Raw genomic sequence first — 19,712 nt, forward strand, 5'->3', positions numbered from 1 at the left:
AGAACAGAAGGGGTATCTCTCGTAAAGGAATGACTCAACCCGCCCTCTCAGACTCACCACGAACAACATCCTCCTCGCAATCCTCCACCTCCTCATGTTCATCCTCGTCACTCGCTAACCTCCTCAGCCTCTCCCTCACAGCGTGGTCCTTCTCAAGCTCTTGCCAAAGCTCCAAGCGCCACTCGTCCGCACAAACGTCATCCTCCTTGCGAACCCAGGGCCACCTCCACAACCCTGCGAGAATGAGAGAGCGCTGCAGGGTGCGGAATATGGTCTCCATGAGGATGAAGAGGGTGACCATCACAATCAGGGTTAGCCACCACGTCCAGTCCCGACCAAAGGTCTTCGAGAAGCCGTCACGTACGGCGTAGATCGACGGGGTGCGGGCATAGATGGACGACAGGAATCCTTGCCAAGCCCACCATCCTGAGAAGGTGAGGAGGAAGCACCCCATTACGACACCAGACTTGTGGTGCGTCTCGAGAATGCTGCAACACAGTTAGACGTGGTCTTCAGAGAGGTATTCATCTTTCACTTACAAGCACTTATAGTTGATCCAGACAACGCCAAGGGTAAACGCTAGGTTCCCGACGGCGTAAAGACCTTGATCACTCGAGTGTGCGAACCAGACATAGCCCGCCCAGACGCCCCAATATGCTAACACGCCTTGGATCGCTGCTGACAGCATCCAACCGGCATACTTCGCTAGGTTCAGACCCATATTTCGCTGACCGTACACATACAGCTCGGGAACGGCAAGTAAGGTGTCGGCACTGAGATCTTGTTCCCAGATACCCAGACAGATGACGCACAGGCTGGTGAAGAGCGTGTTGAAGACGGTCAAACTGGCCGATTCGTACAACGAAGTACCTGTGTAGCCGTTGTAGCGCTGGTATAGGGCCGTGGGGAGGTAGAAGAACATCTCCTTCCAGAAAGTACACAGGATAAACTTGGCTGTGCGCACGTAATTCCATCGTCCATGCACGAGAAGCAGTCGTTGGAGATATTTGAATTGGGCGATAGCGTAGTCGGCCACTCGAGCAGCCTGTAGTCCCTCCTTTCCAGAGATACCAACGCCAACGTGACTAGCAGAGATCATTGCTAAGTCGTTGGCGCCGTCACCGATGGCAAGTGTAAGACCATGGCCCATGCGGCCTCTCAGCTTTCGGAGCTGGGAACGAACGGTCTTGACCATGAGTGCCTTTTGCGCGGGGGAGGCTCGACAACAAATGACGGAGTCCACAAAGGGGACCACTGAGTAGAACTGAGCTGTCAAGTCGTCCGACCTCTCGATCGTCGCGAGGGTCTGGCCATCGATAACGACAACACTGTGCACACAGCCAGAGTGCAAGTCTTCGGATAGTGCCACGAGCTGGCCCTGGAGGTCTCCCTTAGTAACGTCTAGGGTGTAGAGATCGGACACTGGCTGGCAGATGCGGGTTGAATGAGCAATGTTGATGGCCGTTTCGCGCTTGTCGCCTGTCAACATCCAGATTTTGATGTTCGCCCTCCGCAACTTGTCGATGGTTTCCGGAACGCCCTGTTGGAGCTTATCTTCAATCGCCGAAGCACCAACGAGGTTGAAGGACTGCTCGATAATTTCTGCTGCAGCCTCGATCTTGTCTTGACGATCGGTCAAGCTGGTAGATGCAGCGTCGAAAGCCTTCTTCCAAGTGAGGTAGTCCTGTTCTGAAATAAACTTTTGAGCGAAAAGCAGCGTGCGGAGGCCTTCAGTAGCAAAGTCATCAAGATGCTTAAAACATCTAGTGAAGATAGTTGAGTCATCGGCGATGGCAGGGTCGTCAAGGAAAGCAAATTTTTCGGGAGTGTTGTATGGAAGGGTAGGAGACCCGGACGAGGCCTCGAATGATGTCGTGCGGATGTTGATAGAAGGCCGCAAGAGATCGCCCGATTTGCGCAACTTGCTTGTCTCGAAAGATTGGCTGCGATCCATGGGAGGCCGAACACTTGGGCCCGGTGCGCCGCGTGCGATGCCTATGCTCCTTCGCAAAGACATGCTAGCGCGACCCCCAATGCTGATTCTCGGTTCGTACTGTTCACTTTTTCGCAAAAGCTCGCGTTCAAGATCCGCACTTTGCCTCACATCCTGAGCTTTTTGCAACGCCATACTAGCCATCTTGAGCCTTGGAAGTATGACTGAATCTGCGCCTTTACAGATGATACAGATACGACCATCGGAGTATCGCACGACAATGGACATCCTCTTCCGGTGGCTGCTGAACTCAATAACATCCAAGATCTGGAATGTCATGTCCTTCGCTGCGTCAGCGGCGTCGGAGCTGTGTCGCAAGGTGATATTCGAGGATGTTCGCGAAACAACAGTGTAGCCGAGTTCCTGTGCCGCTCGAACCATGGCTAGCTCGTCTGGAGAAGAAGACTGATATTCCACCTCGCCGTTGCGAATTTCCGGGAGGCAGGTATGACAGAGGGCCATTGCGAGGATGTAGTCTTTGGCTCTTCTGGAGAAAAGAGAGTGAGGCCTCAAAGCAATGAACTCTAAAAGATCGCTCGTGGTGACATCGGGCTGCGCGTGGTCCGGACGCCCTGTGGACCTCCACTGAGAAGATGATCTTCGCGTAGATGGTGCTCGTGAGCGAGCCATCGATGGTCTGCCGAGGGTCGTCGGAGATTGAGCATAGTCGTCATTGATGGCATCGGTTCGAATGTGCTGGGTCGATATGCGCGGGATCCCCTTTGCCTCAGACAGAGTGTCTACAGAGCTGTTGTTTTCGCTGTCGCCATCTGCAACTTCGACGTCCGGTTGATGCAGCCAAGCTGTGCCAGCAATACTCAATTTGCGAAACTTCATCACGTTCTCCGTTAGCGTGCCCGTTTTGTCGGTGAAGATATAGCCGACTTGGCCCAAATTTTCCAGGATGGTGTTGGTATTGCATCGGGCTGGCGTATCCGTTTCGGCATGATACATCTCGACATCGGAATTGAGCATGAGAAGCTGTCCAACTTTGACGATCTCGAGACTGACGTACAGGGCCAACGGAATGACGTTGTTGAACTGGATGATGAATCCAATGATGATTTCGTAGAACTTGACTTCAGCATCCTTCAGATACCATGTTCTCCGTTCTTGCGACCGCTGCCACATGACGTATCCCATAGAGCAGCCGACGGAAAGAATGATGACATAGAGCGCGAGGGAAACAACAATCTTGTTGGCCACGGTCTCTAACGCGGGTTTCTTTGCCTTGGGGTGTTGATTGGCATTCATGCGAATCTTGCACTCCTCGCCAGTGTTGACGACTATGCCAATCGCGGACACCGTATTCCTCAGGATACTCCCTCTGTAGATAATCTCAGCTGAAGTCAGTGGCAGTGACTTTCCGTTGACAGTCACTCGACCGTCGAATTTGTAAAGATCGGGGTTTGGATCCTCGACCACGAACTCAGCATCGCAGGCCAGGATCTTCTCGACAGTATCGCATCCTTCTAGTGCAGCTGAGACTTGCTTGCTCTTGAGGTTCGTCTCGCCGTCAAGGGCCATTGTCTCGATGTAAGCGAGACCATTCTCGCCGTCGGCATGGAGCAGGACGATATCCGCAGGAACTGGTTCGTCTCTTCGTAAGTTGATTAAGTCGCCAACCTCGATATCACACCATCTTGTTGTCAGCCAGGGTCCATCGTTTGCTGCTTGACCGGCGCTCAGTACTTGACGGCTTCCCGGAAGAGCGCTTCTGAGCTTGGACTGCCAGGTCTGCGGGCTAGCCTTGCGATGTTTCGAGTGCTTGAGCACACGCGCCGTTTCCGCATTCTCTACCTTGTCGAGTCGGTGGCGCTTGAAATCGTCATATCCCTCTTTTGCCACAGTGACCAAAACGAAGAATAGCAGGGGCAAAATCGTCGTGAAGTTTCCCGTAGTCGAGATGCCAGGGATGGTCTGGGGAACGCCGACGCAGAGGAAGTAAAAATTGCCGATTCGGGAAAACTGGAAGAAAAGTTGTTTCGGGATAAAGTCATAAACAGTGTATCGGGAAGTTCGGATGGTGTTGGAAACAAAGGGATGACCGCCTCGCCGTTCGTCGGTCAGGGGCGCATCTTGGTTCAATTTGAGTGGGATTATGCGACCATTCTTCGAAGGCGGCAATGTTTTTCGACCCAAGACAACCTCGTGAAATACGCTTTTGCACCACAATAGAGCATCGCGCCTCGAAGTAGCGTCCAGCCACTGCGCTTTGCCGGGAGCTTCTTCGTGGCAGTGCGGCGGCGTATCGCTCGCGGATAGTGGTTCGGTCGTGGGTTTCTCGTTCATCGTAGCGACGGCATTAATTGAGCGAGTGACAATTGCAAGAGTCGCGTCTTGCGTGATGGATCATTTCCGTGCGAAAAACGAGCGGTCGCATCGGTTCGGATCCCAACGGGGATCGTAAGGCTGCAGCAGATTCGAGCGCAGCACTGGAGATCATCCGATTTCTTCAAGGAAACTGAACGTGCAGAGGAGAGGGTTCGACGATGCGCACTGCCATTCTGGTGTTTCCCCGGCCAAGTTCGATGACAGAAGAGAAAATCCCATGGGGAGCGGCAATGGACAAGAAACAGCGGGCACCAAGTTCGTCATCAACGGCCTGCGTCCCGCGCGAAAGGTGGGTTGCCAAGGAAAACTGGCGAAATTAGAGGCAGCGGGCGTAATCTGTTGCTAAAGATATGAATCAACGACGATTCTCCAGGGCAGAAATCAAGGGGGGGATTCCCCGTTGGTACCATTATTCCGTGTTGATCTCCCCACGTGGTGGGCACACTGGCCGGAGCTCTCGCTGGTTATGGACAATTGGACATGGTGCTAGTGCGGATGTGTGTCCTCAGACTCGATTGATTAGATCGGGTGGCCAGGCCGTTCTCAATTGATTGAGGTCGATCGAAGGTTCTTCCAGAGTTCGAGAAGAAGCCCGACGCCGTCATCCGCCAGCTGCCAGTGAAGTTTGTTCCCACGTGCGGTGCATGTGGTGATGGGCGAAATCTTAACGTTTGTGCTTCGACGCTGACCTCCAACTGAACGCCGCCAAGAAAGCAACGAGCTGACGCCAGGGATGAACTCCGTCCAACGAATTGCTTGGCCTCGGACACACTGCTCGAAGCGTCGCTAGCCGCGAACCGGTCAACCGGATCCGAAGTGTCTGGCCTTGTTCCATCTCAAAGTCTTGTTTGGGTAGATCGGCGCAACGGCTGGCTCCTGGAATAAATTCTTCCAGGTGGCTCCGCGTATTGGCGACAATCATGTTTCCCTCGTCCACGTTGATCCGCGGATCCCACAACAAGCGGCATCAAGATCCTGTGCGTCCGGAGAAAATAAGGCGTCCGAGGTGCGAATGGTAAGGCAGAGCACGGATGCCATCTGGTGTCTCCAGACTTTCAGCCGCCCAGCCCTGGAACTGGAAGGTGTGCTTCAGCCTTTCTCTCTCCCCGACGAGCGTCATACGAGGGCAGAAAGTTCGGGCGAAAGCTGAACAGGCAAGACCCTTTGTCGCGACGTCGCACATTGGTGGAGTCTCTCGCACACAATTCTCATGGGCGCCTTGAAGAGGAATGGTGGCCTTTGATGAGGGTTAATCGCCGCCGCCGCCGTCGGCATGTGTTAATCATTTCCAACTGGGCGTTTTCTATGCATTGCCGACGGGATGACTGTTGATACCTTCATCCCATCTGATGTGCTTCGAAGTGCGAACCGGGGAGAGAGAAACGAACAAGACATCGGGAAGACGGGAAGATTCAAGTTTTGACGTCGTGAAAGAAGAGACAGCGGGATGTAAGATGCCGCAGTACAGTGCGAAAGGCCGTGCTTGCGCCTGAGGCATGTGGAGCGACAAGGCTAAAAAACGGAGTGGTACGTACAGTGTCACCGCGATCTCAACTTATGTAAGCACTGTACGTCAACGGCCCCGTACGCCTCTCCGTTGCCTCCCCATCGCCAGCATAACCCCGTCCCCCTGAACCCCGAAATGCCGGGGCCTTCATTCATCAACTGTCACAGAGCACCACACATATGTCACAATGGGACCGTAAGGTTCGGAGAATTTTCTTCTTATTGCACATCGATCAACGAGCGTCTGGGGCATGTCTTGGCTGCCCATCTCCCATGAATCTGCACCCAGCCTCAGGTAAAGTACCTTGACAGGATTAAGCTCTCACCGGGTACTCTGTCGCCAGAATAATAAGCCCAGGAGGCGTAGTAACTAACATTGCACTGTTTCAAACATACACAAAATGCCTTCCCCAAATGTGAACTGTAGAAATGGATGTCTCTTTATGCCTGTAGAGAGAAGTAGAAACAAGAAAAAAAAAAGGCCGCCGCTCAGTGCATGCAAAGCCACAGTGTCTACATGGATGCTCATCAGATGTTCCCCTTCGTTCCGCCTCGTAAACATGACAGTCGTGAAATGCGTCTACTTGCGCCTCTGCGCGCCAGCTGCGGTGAGCTTCTGCGAGATGAAGTCGGCCATGTTGCCAGCCTGGTTGCCGTAGGACAGATGGGCCGGCAGGATGGTGAGAGTTCCCTTGCAGACGGCATCTCCCTGGGCGCAGATGATCTTGGTCTTGGACTTGGGGAAGTTGGGAATCTGGGCCTTGTCCTGGGTGTTCTGGGTGTCGCCGAACATGAAGGCCGCGACGATCTGGTCCTTCTGGGCCTGGGGCAAGTCCTCGACGGCACGATGAGTGACGGCGGCGCCTTGGCTGTAGCCACCGACGACCATCATGGAGTTGGGGCACTGGCTGTTGACTTCGCCAATGATCTTCTTCATCTCCGCAACACCTGCGGGATCGGCGCCGCCAGGCAGGAAGTTGGTGGAGAGACCAGCGGCGTAGTCGACTCCCTCAACAGCCACGCTCTGGAAGTTGCCCTTGACGTTGTTGGCGGTTTGAGGACCGCAAATGGTACCCATGTTGCCGACTTCGGTAGAACCACGGGCGAAGACCATGATAACGTCTTTGCAACCACCAGTCGAGAACTCTTTGGCGGTAGAACCAACGCGGCCGCGCTGGCGAGCTTCGATATCGCGGGCCTCGATTTCAAGAAGATCACGCTCATCGAGGGCGGGCTCGGAGAGCGTAGGGAACGCAGCCGCGATAGACGCGAGGGCAATAACAGCGGAGAACTTCATCGTGATGATTTGGGAAAAGGTCGAAGAGAAATGGGCTCACAGAGCAGACTGAAATACAGCGTCGCGAAAGAGAATGACTGCCACCGGGGCTTGGAATGTTAGCGAGCTGATTGCTGCGTGTTGAAGATGAGATGTGTTGGTGATGAGATGAATAAAGTCAAAGGGTCTGGCGGCAACCTTTATACAGAGAGTTTCTGCACGTCAACCCACGCCGTTGGGCTGGTGTTGAGATGACGATTAGTGCAAACCTCCGCCTCGGCCGTTGTTGGCGTTTCCACATCAAGTCATCTTCGTCCCATAGCTCCAAGCGTCCGGGCCAGTCGCATCTCTCGAATCAGCTCGAGTAAGCAAGAGACATCCCCAAAAGGTGTCCCTTGGCGTGTAAGATGCATCTGGGGTCGATGGGATCTCCTGAGGCGCAGGTCAAGGTGGACTGTCCAGATCGCAAGTCTGTCCGCTTTGGGAAACACGACTCCCTTCCCGGAGAAGCACGGTCGCAGGACTCCAGGATGCGGCAGCCAAGCCATCGGGAAGACCACTCCACAGCGCCATCCCGTTGGATTTCCCCTGGCTAGTGGCGTATCCAGCATGTAGCCTGGTCGATGTCGTTTATCGGAGATCCAAATGGTGGGAGGGAAGGATCGAGTGGACCGAGGCATGGCCGTTTGATTTCTCTTCGGTAGCCTAAATCCGATAAGGTCGAGAGCCCCTCATGCCTTGTTCATTCGGGGAGGAGGACCGTCGTTTCGCAGATATTGTTTAGAGAACAACCCAGGATCGACAAGGCTCGGGGACCAGGGGAATTAGGTATAGAAGTCTATCATTCGGGCCTCATGCAGCCGATGGCCTCGGATTGCTTCGTATCATCTAACCTGACGAACGACATATAGGTCCAAGTTCATCGGCTCCGACAAAGAAAAAAACCTCAATGAAATGTGACGTGCCGTTGTGGTTGCTGTCACCAGAACGTTCGTGTAGCTAAGCGCAAAGCTTCTCAACTCCGGATGCCCAGAGGAAGCTACAAAGGTAAAAGAAACTGCCCTCGTCACAGCAAACGCTAGATTCAGACTAACATCAGGCTTCACGGGCTTCAGACTAGCCAACTGTCAGTGACCCTCCCACACAACATCTCTGCCACTGAGCAAAGTCCAGAGGTGGGAAGGGTGGCCCATCAACCATGAGGGCCCCTGCCACAGGAATGGCGCTTGTCGATAAAAGTGTAGCTTGCGAACTTGACGGCGTCCGTTGTGGACCGCCTGAGTTGGGAGGAACAGGATACGTTCTAGAAGTTCCAACCTGAAACTTGAGATGACCGGATCGAAACGGAAAACTGATCACAAAGCAGACTCCTGAACAAGGATGGGCTTGAGAGTTTTTGGCGACTCAGAGCCCGCGCTGGCTACTACCAGCTCTATGTTCTGACAGGTAAGACTTTACGCTCTCATCCCGGGTCTGACGTCTGGTGTGGTGGGCATCGGCCGGCTCGGGGAGGTCAAGTCAAGTCCTCATTGGGATTGAGAAAAAGAAGGTCTCGCTGCTTGACACTTGTCAGAGGACCGAGCGTAATGTCAGACAACGGGATTCGGACGCGGGAAACGCAGAGTTCTAGACCCCGAGAGGACAGAAGAAGAAGTAAAGAAGATGGAGATGGGCTGTGCTGTGCTGGTTCATTGAAGGGATTCCGACCGGACGGTGGGCAAAAGCAAGAAGATGTCAAAAGCGTGTCTGCTCCGCCGTGGGTCAGTCAACGGCGCAGTCGCAGAGGGATGGAGATTAAACAAAATGAAAAAGATGTAAAATCCACCCGTCAAAGCACCCCGAATAAGAAAGACCTGCGAGAGGTTTTGAGACATTCTCCCTTGCGCCGATCCGACAGTATGGTTGAGTGATTCTTGTCATAAATGGGAGGAAAGAGCAGAAATTCTCCTGGATCCATGGGCGCTTCAGCTTTTCTGATGCATCAATGAGTCGACAGCGGCGATGCAGTCTTTATGAGCCGAGGTTGAGGTTTAGCGGAAAAGGTTGATACCCTGTCAACGTCAGGGAAAGATGAGACAGAACAATCCTTAGAGGGGCTCCGTGCGCCGGGACGGAAGAACGATGCAGGGACGACAGCGGCGGGGGCACGGCATGAAATGGGCCCACTCGGATCCGGACGGTAAAGTCAAATACGGGGCGACTTTGGGCTCCGGTCCGGCATAATCAATCTTGACCGGTCACGTGGATTCATCGGAGCGGTAGAATATAGTCTCCGAGGTCCCTTGGGATGAAAGGGAAGGCAGGGAGGGACCAGAGTGACGTCGGTCGGACCTTCCACACCTGGGGACCCTGGATCTCCGGCAAAACTCTGGCCAAAATTCGCCCTGCCGCCAGTCAGTCACTCACTGCAGCGTGAGAACGTGCATTTCCCATGCCCGCCACACCCCACGAATTGTGGGGATCTCTACCGTTGCACACCAACATTCTCAGCCTTCTCTCCGCCGTTACACGGCCAACCCACTGCTACCTTGGACTGCTGATCCCATTCCCGTGATAGCTCACGCAACACAACTCCAACCGATAACCCTCCGTACACCACCCACCTGCAGCTAGGGTCTTTGATCTGCTGATTCTCGAAACGAGCCACAGCCCTCACAGCTCAACTAATCCGACTGCCGCATTTGCATGTCAGCGACTGTTTCTCCTCCGCCTTTTGCTGAGCTCGAGCCTCGCCTATCACAACCCGACGCCAACCCCCGCTGCTCGGCTTGACAAGAGCTCACCAAAAACGAACAAAATCACTCTGCAAGATCTGTGGTGTATGTCTTCTACAGATCCCACAGATCACTCTTTCGGCCTCTCTGGTGCCCCCCAGAATGATACTACCGCCGCCTCGGTGACGAACGCCGAGACCGCGGGGTCGAAGGCTGAAACGGAGCTGCCCAAGCTTGACAACCATGTCGAAAACGAACAGCCCGTGCTGTCAGCGAAAGCAGCAGGCAAACAACAAGCGACCGACGACCTGATCGATTTTGGCGAAGAGACCTCCGTCTCAACTGTCAATACGAAAGATGACGCAAAGGTAGAGGATAAGCGTTCCCAGCACCCGCCCAAGACAGCGTCCAAACCTGCTCCCGTGACCATCCCGGAACCGATGACTTCGTCGATAGCGACTTTGAAGCCCACGAGCCCTCTTCCTGCCGAGACTGCTACACAGTTTCTCACCATCGAGTCCACGACATACGTCGACCCGACACCTCCGACTCCGAGGACATCCCAGCCTCCCTCACGAACCCCCTCAAATGCCAAACGCCGGCCTACCTCTGCATCACCTACACGATCTGATGCTGGCTATGACGAGCGCAGATATGCAAGCGAAGATGAGCAAGAGAATGGGTCGCGGTCCGAAATTCAGAGTATCATGGAGCAGTTCACCGGCGACGGTGGGGGCCCTGGAGCTGAAGAAGTCATGAGCCCAAGGCTGGAGATTGCTTCGCCCATGCTTGGTAGCCCAGGCATACAGCATCCACCCCGGAAGTCCAGCCTTGAGCCACTGGTACCCTCACTGTCTCAGCAGGTCCAGGAGCTCCAAGGCCTCAGAATACAATCGGCCTCCCCAGCTAGTATGTTCTCCAAAGAAAAAGCACCCGACGAACATGGGCCGCCAGTACCCCCAAAAGACGGCCCACCGGCGACACCAGCGCGATCTCACGATGATCGCCAGATGAGCATCGACTCCCAGATGTCTCCTGGCATGCCCGTTCATCGGCCGCCACCTCCTGAACCCGAACCGGAGCCAGCGTTGCCATTCGACTTCCACCGATTCTTAGAACAACTACGAAACAAAAAAGCGGACCCAGTCGCGAGATACCTAAAGTCGTTTTTATCAGAGTTTGGTAAGCGGCAGTGGATGGTACACGAGCAAGTCAAGATCATCAGCGATTTCCTTGCCTTCATTGCCAACAAGATGGCCCAGTGCGAAGTGTGGCGCGACGTCTCCGACGCAGAGTTTGACAATGCTCGCGAAGGTATGGAGAAGTTGGTCATGAACAGGCTCTACACGCAAACATTTTCGCCGGCGATCCCTCCCCCGCAGCCCATTCCCGGTGCGAAGCCGAAAAGACGTGGAGGGGAGCGACCGATGGGGCCTGGCAGGCGTGGCCAGCACCAAGAGGACGTGGAACGAGATGATATCCTGACACAAAAGATCAACATTTATGCCTGGCTTCGGGAGGAGCACCTTGATATACCGCCAGCTGGTGATAGTGGCAAGCGATTCCTAAAGCTCGCCCAGCAAGGTATTTTCTCAAAACTTCCCAGTAGAGTTTTGGTCGTTGACTGTGCATAGAAATCCTCAAGATCAAGTCATACCGAGCGCCGCGGGACAAGATCATTTGCGTCCTGAACTGTTGCAAAGTCATCTTTGGTCAGCCATCATTTGTGCCGATGACGCGATTTTGAAGGCTAACCCGTGACAGGCCTGCTCAAGCACTCAAAGTCGGACTCTTCAGCCGACTCCTTCATGCCCCTCCTCATCTACGTTGTTCTCCAAGCCAACCCAGAACACTTGGTGTCAAACGTTCAGTATATATTGCGGTTCCGAAACCAGGAGAAGCTGGGTGGTGAAGCCGGATACTACCTTTCATCGCTAGTAGGTCCCATTGGCGCTCTGATAACGCTGCACACAACTGACATGGCATAGATGGGCGCGATCCAGTTTATTGAGAATATGGATAGGACGACTCTCACCATTACCGATGAAGAGTTCGAGAAGAATGTCGAAGCAGCGGTATCTGCAATTGCCGAAAAACACCGCCTTGACTCACCTGCAGTCGCTCAAGAACCTGTATTCTCGGAGAAGTCATCGACTGGATACCAGACAGGGGAATCTTCGACGAGGCCTTCTCTAGACATCATGGGGGAGTCGTCCACGCCACGTCGATCAACATCATCGAATGAGGGTGGAAAAGATTCAGACGATCAGGCCCCCATCACGGGACTTCTTCGTTCCATTCAGAAGCCACTCAGCACAATCGGTCGCATGTTTTCGGATGAGCCCTCTCCTGCACCACCTGTACCTAGCAACGCATCGAGGCCGACGTCGAGGCCGCGAGACTCCTCTGAGCGGCTGTCGCCCAGGCCAAGCACCGAAATATCACCTGATGGACGGCCGCCATCTGCTCGTCACCACTTGTCAGCGGAAGAAGCTGCAGCGCGGCAGGCGAGTGCTGAAGTTGCTGAGGCCCAGCGTCTGAGCAGGGTAGAGCACAATAACGTCGTCGAGACTCTGCAAGGAATGTTCCCCGATCTTGACAGGGAGATCATTTCGGACGTGGTACACCAGAAACAGGGAAGAGTTGGGCAGGCTGTCGATGCCTGCTTGGCCCTGTCTACTTGAGGATATGGAATAGTTGCATCAATAAAGTTACCGCATCCTCTTGACGATCGAATGACTGCTTCTCATCTGGGTAGTGACATTGAGTTTTAGCGGCGTCCGCCTCCCGCATCAATCGACCTCTCACCGTTGCACCAGTGGCCAGCTGAGCCTAGAGCTCTGTAGTGCGGATTACCTACCTTCCCAGGATCCCTAGAGTCGTCCAGGCGTGACCAAGTCCGGACCGCGCCGTTCCAAGGGAGGGAAGCAACGGGAATGGTGGCGTGGGGATTGCTATGCGTGGCTCACGTGGATTTAATCCTCTGGAATGTGCGCAGGCTACACGGTTCACGTTACACCCGAACCTGCTACCCGGGTTCATTCACAATCAGCTTTGCCAAGTATCAATATGTGAGGAGAGGCTACCCAAGAGTACGAGCTGCGGTCCAATGACTAGCTCAAAGCACAGAGCGGGGGGGAGGAGGGGGGGCAAAGAGTTCGAGGTACCTAGCTACTGGATCTACTAACCTTGGAGATGCCTCGGGGCACGCATCGTGGTGCACGAGGGACTTTTTCAGGGCTGAACGAATTGGAACGCAAGTTTGCTTGTCTCCTTGCCAAATAGGTTTAACTGAGAGTTTATCCTCGACCGAGTCACCCAGGATCCAGGGTCCAGGGTTGATTGAGACACGAACTGGAACCTGAATTAGAATTATGGTCTCAACCGTTCGTGATCCGGGCCTTTCCCGCAATCTAATTTGACAAGGCAATCATTTCTCTTTTGGTCTTCTCTTCGCGCCTTCTCCTCGTGCTTTCTCCCCATCCCTTCCCTTCAAGCCCTCTAGGGCACTACAGTCGGGCACGAGAGGTGTTGATATCGGACGATGTGCTGAACGCGTTTTGTAATGTAGTCTCATGCCAAGAGCTGGACCGAATTCAACAGACTCAGTTCAATTTGATCATGATTCGAAGAGCTGAGCCAGATCCGAAGTCCATGTAATGATATTTAGGATGCCACGGCCCGATCAAACACCTCCATTGACCCTCCGGCTTCCTGCCTCGTTCATCCTCGTAACTTTCTTAGCTCCACAGGTCTTCCCCGTCTACATTACTGTCCATGGCCCTCAAAGTCGAACTCTTCTAGCTACCAGGCGAGATCATCTTGATTACCAGCTGTGGGGCACTGCCGTGATCCTTTGACCAACCTTTCGGGATGCAGATGACCCAGTTCAAGATCCTGGCCACGGGCCTGGGACTACTCTTACCCTTCGTTCACGCAGTAGCACAGGCACCCCCGCTGTATGGCTTTACGTACAGCGCCTGTGGCAAGATCACGAACTTCAATACGGTTTTTGCCAACTCCTTCTCCTTTACGAATGGCGATGTCGTCCTGTGTCAAGACGTATGTGATCTTCTCGGCTCTGCGTTTGCCGCTATAGGAAACGATGCCGCTCAGCAATGCTGGTGTTCGACCTTCAACAACCCGAACAGTACACCGACTGTAGTTCTTGCATCAGTGCCAGCGCCCAACGCTGCTCTTTGCAACGTCGCTTGTATAGCCAACAATCCTTACGCCTGTGGGGGAAACTATGGCAGCGATGTCATATATAATGTCTATGGAGTTCGCCAATTTGGGTACCAGTCTACGTCTACATCGTCAACCTCTACTAGCACTTCCAGGACGTCGACGTCGACGTCTTCGACTAGTACCACGACGACCACGACGTCTACTAGTAGCACATCTACTAGTAGCAGTTCCATAAGGTCCACCACGATCACTTCTCCAACCTCGACGTCTTCTACACGGACTTCGACGTCGACCACCACTGCGTCTAGTTCCTCTTCAAGCTCGAGCACAATAACTAGTACCACCTCTTTCATCTCCTCTTCTAGCTCGTCTGCATCTTCTAGCATGCCATCTACTACCACCAGCACAACATCGTCATCGACTAGCGCTTCCACAAGCTCTTTCACTTCGTCTAGTACATCGTCTACAAGCACCTCGTCTTCTTCGACTTCATCCAGTAGCTCTTCGTCCTCCTCCTCCTCCTCCTCGTCATCGTTAACCCGTTCCTCGACGACTTTCACTAGCACAAGCTCAACTTCTACTTCTTTGATAAGCGCATCTTCGAACTCGACGGCCTCTTCAACTTCATCGACTTCAAGCTCAAGCAGTTCCATGACATCTTCCAGTTCTTCGAGCACCTCGAGCTCGTCAAGCTCGTCTAGTACTTTCTCTCCCACATTGTCTACAACGAGCAGCAGTAGTTCCAGCAGCATCAGCCCATCAAGCACGTCAACCTCGATGACCTCAACTTCGTCCTCGTTCAGCAGTACAACAAGCTCTTCGATTTCTACAATCTCATCGAGTAGTTCGACAAGATCATCCACCTCTTCATCGACCTCAACTTCTCTTACGGCCCCATTCCCCCTCGCCAACACATCCAGGATCGCTTCGACCACCTTCACCCCAAGTACAAGCACAACAAGTACGCCTGTGACATTGCCCTCTTTGCTGCCGTCTACTTCAACCACGATCATCATCTTGCCTTCAGCCACTTTGACTAGCATTCTGTCCGGATCACTGCCATCATTGGTGACTCCCGTCATTCCTAGCTCGAGTGCATCGAGCCCCTCGCCAGTCTCCCTGCCTGCTTCATCATCAAGCTCCCCCGCGACTACCCCTTCAAGCTCACGATCGACAACAACATCTAGTTTCTCTTCACCTTCCTCGCCTGCATTATCATCCACTTCAGTACCAGCATCTTTGTCTACAGCCTTGCCAAACTCATTGACTCCGGTCTCTTCGCCGCCTTCCTCGTCATCCCCATCCACACGAAGCTCATCGTCGGACTCCTTCTCGGGTATCCCAACTACCTCCTCGATAATCTCGATTTCGAGCTCGCTTTCACGCTCTTCTACGCCTGTCATCTCTGCGCCAAGTTTGTCAGTCTCGCCAGCGGGTTCCTCAGACCCTCGGACCCCTAGTACTACAAGAGTCATTAGTACTACAACCTTAACACCCACTATCACGAGCTCGAACCTTGTCTCCATAGCCACAACCGAGATTCTGCCAAACACTCCGGTAGTCTTCTCAATTGTGCTTGGAGGGGGTGCTGGAGCTGCGCCCCCACCTGAACCTAACCCGACAACTACTGCTTAGGTACCCCAGTGTCAGCAGCCTTTTCATGGATTTTGTGTAAATATTAGTAATGATAATGTGTATGAAGCCTTCGTATTTGCTCAGAGCATCGATAGACGTACAAGTGAAGCAGTACTAAAAGGCTTTTCAAGATTCCAAGATAACGTAGGTAGATATCAGTGGTGCTCATCTTCTAGACCGAGATCACCGACTATTGACTGTGCAAATCACAGCCTAGAAAGCCTTTGAACTTTCAATAAGTCCTCCTCGTCCGTAACCCGATTATCCTTTGCCCACTTCTTCTCCATCTCCGACCCCGTATCAGGCGGAACGAGCCCATTGATCCTCCACAACTCCCTCCTCGCCTCATAAATCCCAGACTCCCATTCAATCCCCTTTGGCTTCAAGATAGGCCTCAACACATCATCAAGAGCCTTGAAGAAGAAGGCCTCGACCTGTGGGGTATCGAAGCCTCGTGCAATATGATAGATGGAGACGGTCGTCAACGCTTTGGGCGTCTCGCCGCCGGCGTAAATATTTTCTGGGGCGAGCTCGATGAAGTGCGTGTGGCAGTAAAACGCGGGCAGGCCGACACTGGTGTAGATCTTGGTCATGCCCTCGGCGATTTGTTTCTTTTCGGCGGGGGTGAAGACGCCGGCGTTGCAGTTGAAGACCCATTTAGGCATTTTGAAGACTTGCTTAGTGACTTAACTTGGGTACGAAGTAGTTTAATTGATGTTATTGACTTATGTCTGATTCGTTTGGAATTGAACCTCAAGTCTTTGGGCACTAGATATAGTCTACTTCAAGGGCAGGCTCAAGAGTCGCCGACCGGCTTTCGCCATTACCGGCCGATGTGGGACACCGCGCCGGAGCGGGGTCCGTGCAATGCCACCGCTGCTGGACCGAGATATCAGTAATCACGACTTCCGAACGAGTGTCGATCAGGAGAAGCTGTTTTGAAACGTCACACCGATGTGTTCACGCAATGCATACCCCGCATTCAAGTGTCAATATTCTGCTTGTCGCCGATCATCAAGTCAAGCAGGTTCTATAGCACCGAGGTTCGTGAGCATGTCTTAACTGGATCACAAATTCGTAATAGGAGACAGCTTTGAGGGCATAGCAAAATCTCGATGGGAACCGTCGATGCACTGAGGGATTACTCATTGCTCTGGAAACAAACGATGAAAGGTACATTAATACATATCAGCACATGAGTGGGAAATCTTTCAACGTGCACTATTCATGATCATGTTTGCAGAATCTTGCTCGCATGATGACACGCATGCTCTTACACGAGATACGTCGAATCCAATATTCATGATATCGAATGTCCACTTGAGAATCATTCGTGTATTGAAGGCTGTCACTGGGGCAAGGGATCAATGTAGTCGGTCTTATTGGATGCTTTGCACTCCTCATCCTCAATACGGTCCTAGATACGTGACTCCTTTGGAACCTGGAAGGCACCCATGGCACTTAAACGCGCAGCTCCCGGGTTAAACCTCTCCGGATACAAGTTCAAAATCTCTAAGAACAGCTCCTTCTCATTCTTTGGGTTCTTTTCGAGGATCTTGCCAAAGTCTTGGATGTACTTCTTGGTCGCAGCAAGGTGCCAGATTCCATCAGTCTCCCCAGCCATCTTATGTCCAGCCACCACATAAGCAGGGTTGAGTGCCTCGACGATTTCAACCGCCCTGATCCATTCCTCGCGCTTGGCTTTCGTGTTCGCTTCCATCAACATCTGATGACACTGCCCGTACACTACGTCGCCGCAGACGGCGAGTTTGAGGTCTGGGACCCAGAGAACAGTCGAGTCATGGGTGTCGGTGTGTCCGCACTCGATGGCCTTGAACTCCCAGCGGTTCTCGAGCTTGAAGCTTCCACCGCTCTTTGGGGATAAAGGTTGCGCAAGGGTGAAGGGTCGGTAGATCTGGCCTGGGAAACGGGCTTCCCACATTTGGTCAAACACTCCATTCTCAATCTGCTGCTCCATATGTTTGATAGTTCCGACTGTGGCGACGGGGACGGCTTCCGGGAACCGCTTCAACAGAAGAGGTATGCCGAACCAATGATCTCCGTGGCCATGTGTGATGTAAATGTATGAGAGCTTCCGCCTTGGTGCAATGTTTTCAATCCAGGTGATGAGTTCTTCTGTCTGCTTGATGGTGATGGGCGTGTCTACTAAGACAGCTTCGTTTGCCGAGTAGATCAGGGTGCAAGAGATTGGGGACCAGGTCGCCGTCGCGTTCGAGCCCGGGACTTTGGAGGGAATCGGCGGCGCGACGTACACGGCTGATCTCAGATCGGCCATATTGCCAATTTTCGATTAGTTGGACTAGAGTAAGTAGTTGAACTTCCTACAAGATCAGTCACTTATGTGCAACGGTTGGAAAGATCACAGTGGCTCGGTGCTGTGCTTTTATTGAGATGAGGGCTGCCAGCATCAAGGCAGACAGGCCTGGACGAGCGAACCATTACGCCAACCGAGGATCGAGGCATACTACGGATTGATTAGTCGTGATCCAAGCTGAGTGCAACAGCGACGATCAGATGGATGGTGCAATGAAGTTACTTTGGATGAGCCATCAGCTTTTCCTGGCGACCACTAGTCAAAGCGGGGTTGATCATGTGAGGAATTACAGCGCTGGAGCACGGCAAGCTGCCATCTTGACAACCCGCACTGACACCGTTCTCCAATGGAAGGATGATAGGCAAATCAGCACTTGCGCGCAAAGGAATTCGTATTTGTGGTAGTGGATGATTGTTGAGAATTCCGAAGCCCGTTTTACCGTAATGGGAAACGGATTCCGGGAGAGTAGACGCCGCCAAGTATCACTGCTCCAGTGAAGAGTGAAGTAAGCGAGGCACAGCGGCCGGGCTAGACGCAACCACCAAAGACAACACGAAGTTACGTGTGATCATTGCTAGGCTTGTTATTGATGATCTCTGAGCTTTTTAGATTTTTACATTGACATCTTGAAGCAAAGCATGAGCAACTCGGGCATTTCCCCCGCGTACAAGATGTTGCTGCAATATGTCTGCAAGATTACTGAAGGCCAATGCTCTCTCAGGACAGGCACAAGATTGACGACCTGGCTGAGGTCCACTGCCGTGGGCTCTATCCGTACATGCAAGACCAGATTCCTCAACTCGAGAAACGCAACACGTACTCCATGCATCTCTTACCCAAGCTTTCATCTACCAAGTTTAACTTAGTTACTTACTCCAGGTAGGTATCAGGTAAAGAGTCAAGATTATCGAAGCTGGCGTTGATGGAAACAGGCACTGAGATGCAATTCTCTGAACCAATGTAAACGGGGCATGATCCACCAAAATCTTGAGCCGCGTCTCTATGTGGTGCGGCACTTGATAGTCGTCAAGCACAAAAGCTGCGTCATAATAAGCTTAGGTCAACTTCCAGATTCTCGCCGGCAAACAAGGCAACAGATTTCGGAAGTAGCGTCGCTGAAATACAACCTCCATTGTCCAGATCAACTTGACAGTTATGGCAGCTTTCCCCACGGTTGCGGGCGTCTGACTCGTACATCTGAAGCGCAGGAGTAAGCCAGTTTCGAAAGGCGGCGAGGGGCTCACCAGGTTTTTATGATATAATGGTATTCGCATTGGGAAAACAGGAGCACCGTCGTACTCACTGATTTCGGTATGTCAACGATAGCGTATGGCCGCGCAAAGAGGCCCGTTTCCCGTAGACTCGGCCCCTGTCTGGCCTTCGCAAGGGGCCCGGGTCACCACGAAGCCGACCAGCAGCTGGGGTTCCGTTCTAGGGGGGCGGACGGGCCCCAGATGAGGTCACTAACAAAATAACCTTAATGCTTAACTCAAACTCTGCCTCTGCCACCTCCAATTTCTCCAACCTAACCTCTCTTAACTGCTAACCACCACGACGGCCTCCCCTTGCCAGTCTTTCGAAACTTCGGAACCATCCCAGAGCATCATTATGTTGCCCTGGCTTGGTCCATCAAGCAGGCATCCAAGTGGAATCTCACCTGATTTTGTTTCGCACAGCCCAATTTTTACGTCTGCCCGCGATCTCCCACTGTGGCTCTTACAGGGGCTTAAT

General features: G+C 53.0%; 6 protein-coding genes across 6 annotated transcripts; 1 reads left to right on the top strand and 5 right to left on the bottom strand.

The window, feature by feature from the left end:
- Positions 1-34: 34 nt before the first annotated feature.
- BDP55DRAFT_551693 (phospholipid-translocating P-type ATPase) lies at positions 35-4,285 on the bottom strand (the record flags this gene model as incomplete). Its single annotated transcript, XM_060569134.1, has 2 exons — positions 35-488; positions 540-4,285. The coding sequence occupies 2 exons, from the start codon at positions 4,283-4,285 to the stop codon at positions 35-37; spliced, it is 4,200 nt and encodes a 1,399-aa protein (XP_060430026.1).
- Positions 4,286-6,413: 2,128 nt separating this feature from the next.
- BDP55DRAFT_631718 (cutinase) lies at positions 6,414-7,130 on the bottom strand (the record flags this gene model as incomplete). The annotated part of the gene is made up of 1 exon (XM_060572320.1): positions 6,414-7,130. The coding sequence occupies one exon, from the start codon at positions 7,128-7,130 to the stop codon at positions 6,414-6,416; it is 717 nt and encodes a 238-aa protein (XP_060430027.1).
- A 2,800-nt stretch (positions 7,131-9,930) lies between these two features.
- On the top strand, positions 9,931-12,507 carry BDP55DRAFT_551791 (uncharacterized protein; the record flags this gene model as incomplete). The annotated part of the gene is made up of 4 exons (XM_060569142.1): positions 9,931-11,407; positions 11,458-11,535; positions 11,588-11,760; positions 11,812-12,507. The coding sequence occupies 4 exons, from the start codon at positions 9,931-9,933 to the stop codon at positions 12,505-12,507; spliced, it is 2,424 nt and encodes an 807-aa protein (XP_060430028.1).
- Positions 12,508-14,097: 1,590 nt separating this feature from the next.
- Positions 14,098-15,537, bottom strand: BDP55DRAFT_742845 (uncharacterized protein; the record flags this gene model as incomplete). The annotated part of the gene is made up of 1 exon (XM_060580475.1): positions 14,098-15,537. One exon carries the CDS (start codon positions 15,535-15,537, stop codon positions 14,098-14,100), a length of 1,440 nt encoding a protein of 479 aa, XP_060430029.1.
- Positions 15,538-15,766: 229 nt separating this feature from the next.
- On the bottom strand, positions 15,767-16,359 carry BDP55DRAFT_742848 (putative oxalocrotonate tautomerase). Its single transcript, XM_060580476.1, has one exon. It carries the CDS (start codon positions 16,309-16,311, stop codon positions 15,853-15,855), a length of 459 nt encoding a protein of 152 aa, XP_060430030.1. The 5' UTR covers positions 16,312-16,359; the 3' UTR covers positions 15,767-15,852.
- A 663-nt stretch (positions 16,360-17,022) lies between these two features.
- BDP55DRAFT_662951 (beta-lactamase-like protein) lies at positions 17,023-18,200 on the bottom strand. The gene has a single exon (XM_060574842.1). The coding sequence runs from the start codon at positions 17,940-17,942 to the stop codon at positions 17,064-17,066; it is 879 nt and encodes a 292-aa protein (XP_060430031.1). The 5' UTR covers positions 17,943-18,200; the 3' UTR covers positions 17,023-17,063.
- Between the last annotated feature and the right edge of the window lie 1,512 nt (positions 18,201-19,712).

This window comes from Colletotrichum godetiae (assembly GCF_030913485.1).
Source record: "Colletotrichum godetiae strain CBS 193.32 chromosome Unknown BDP55scaffold_19, whole genome shotgun sequence".
NCBI classification, from domain to species: domain Eukaryota; kingdom Fungi; phylum Ascomycota; class Sordariomycetes; order Glomerellales; family Glomerellaceae; genus Colletotrichum; species Colletotrichum godetiae.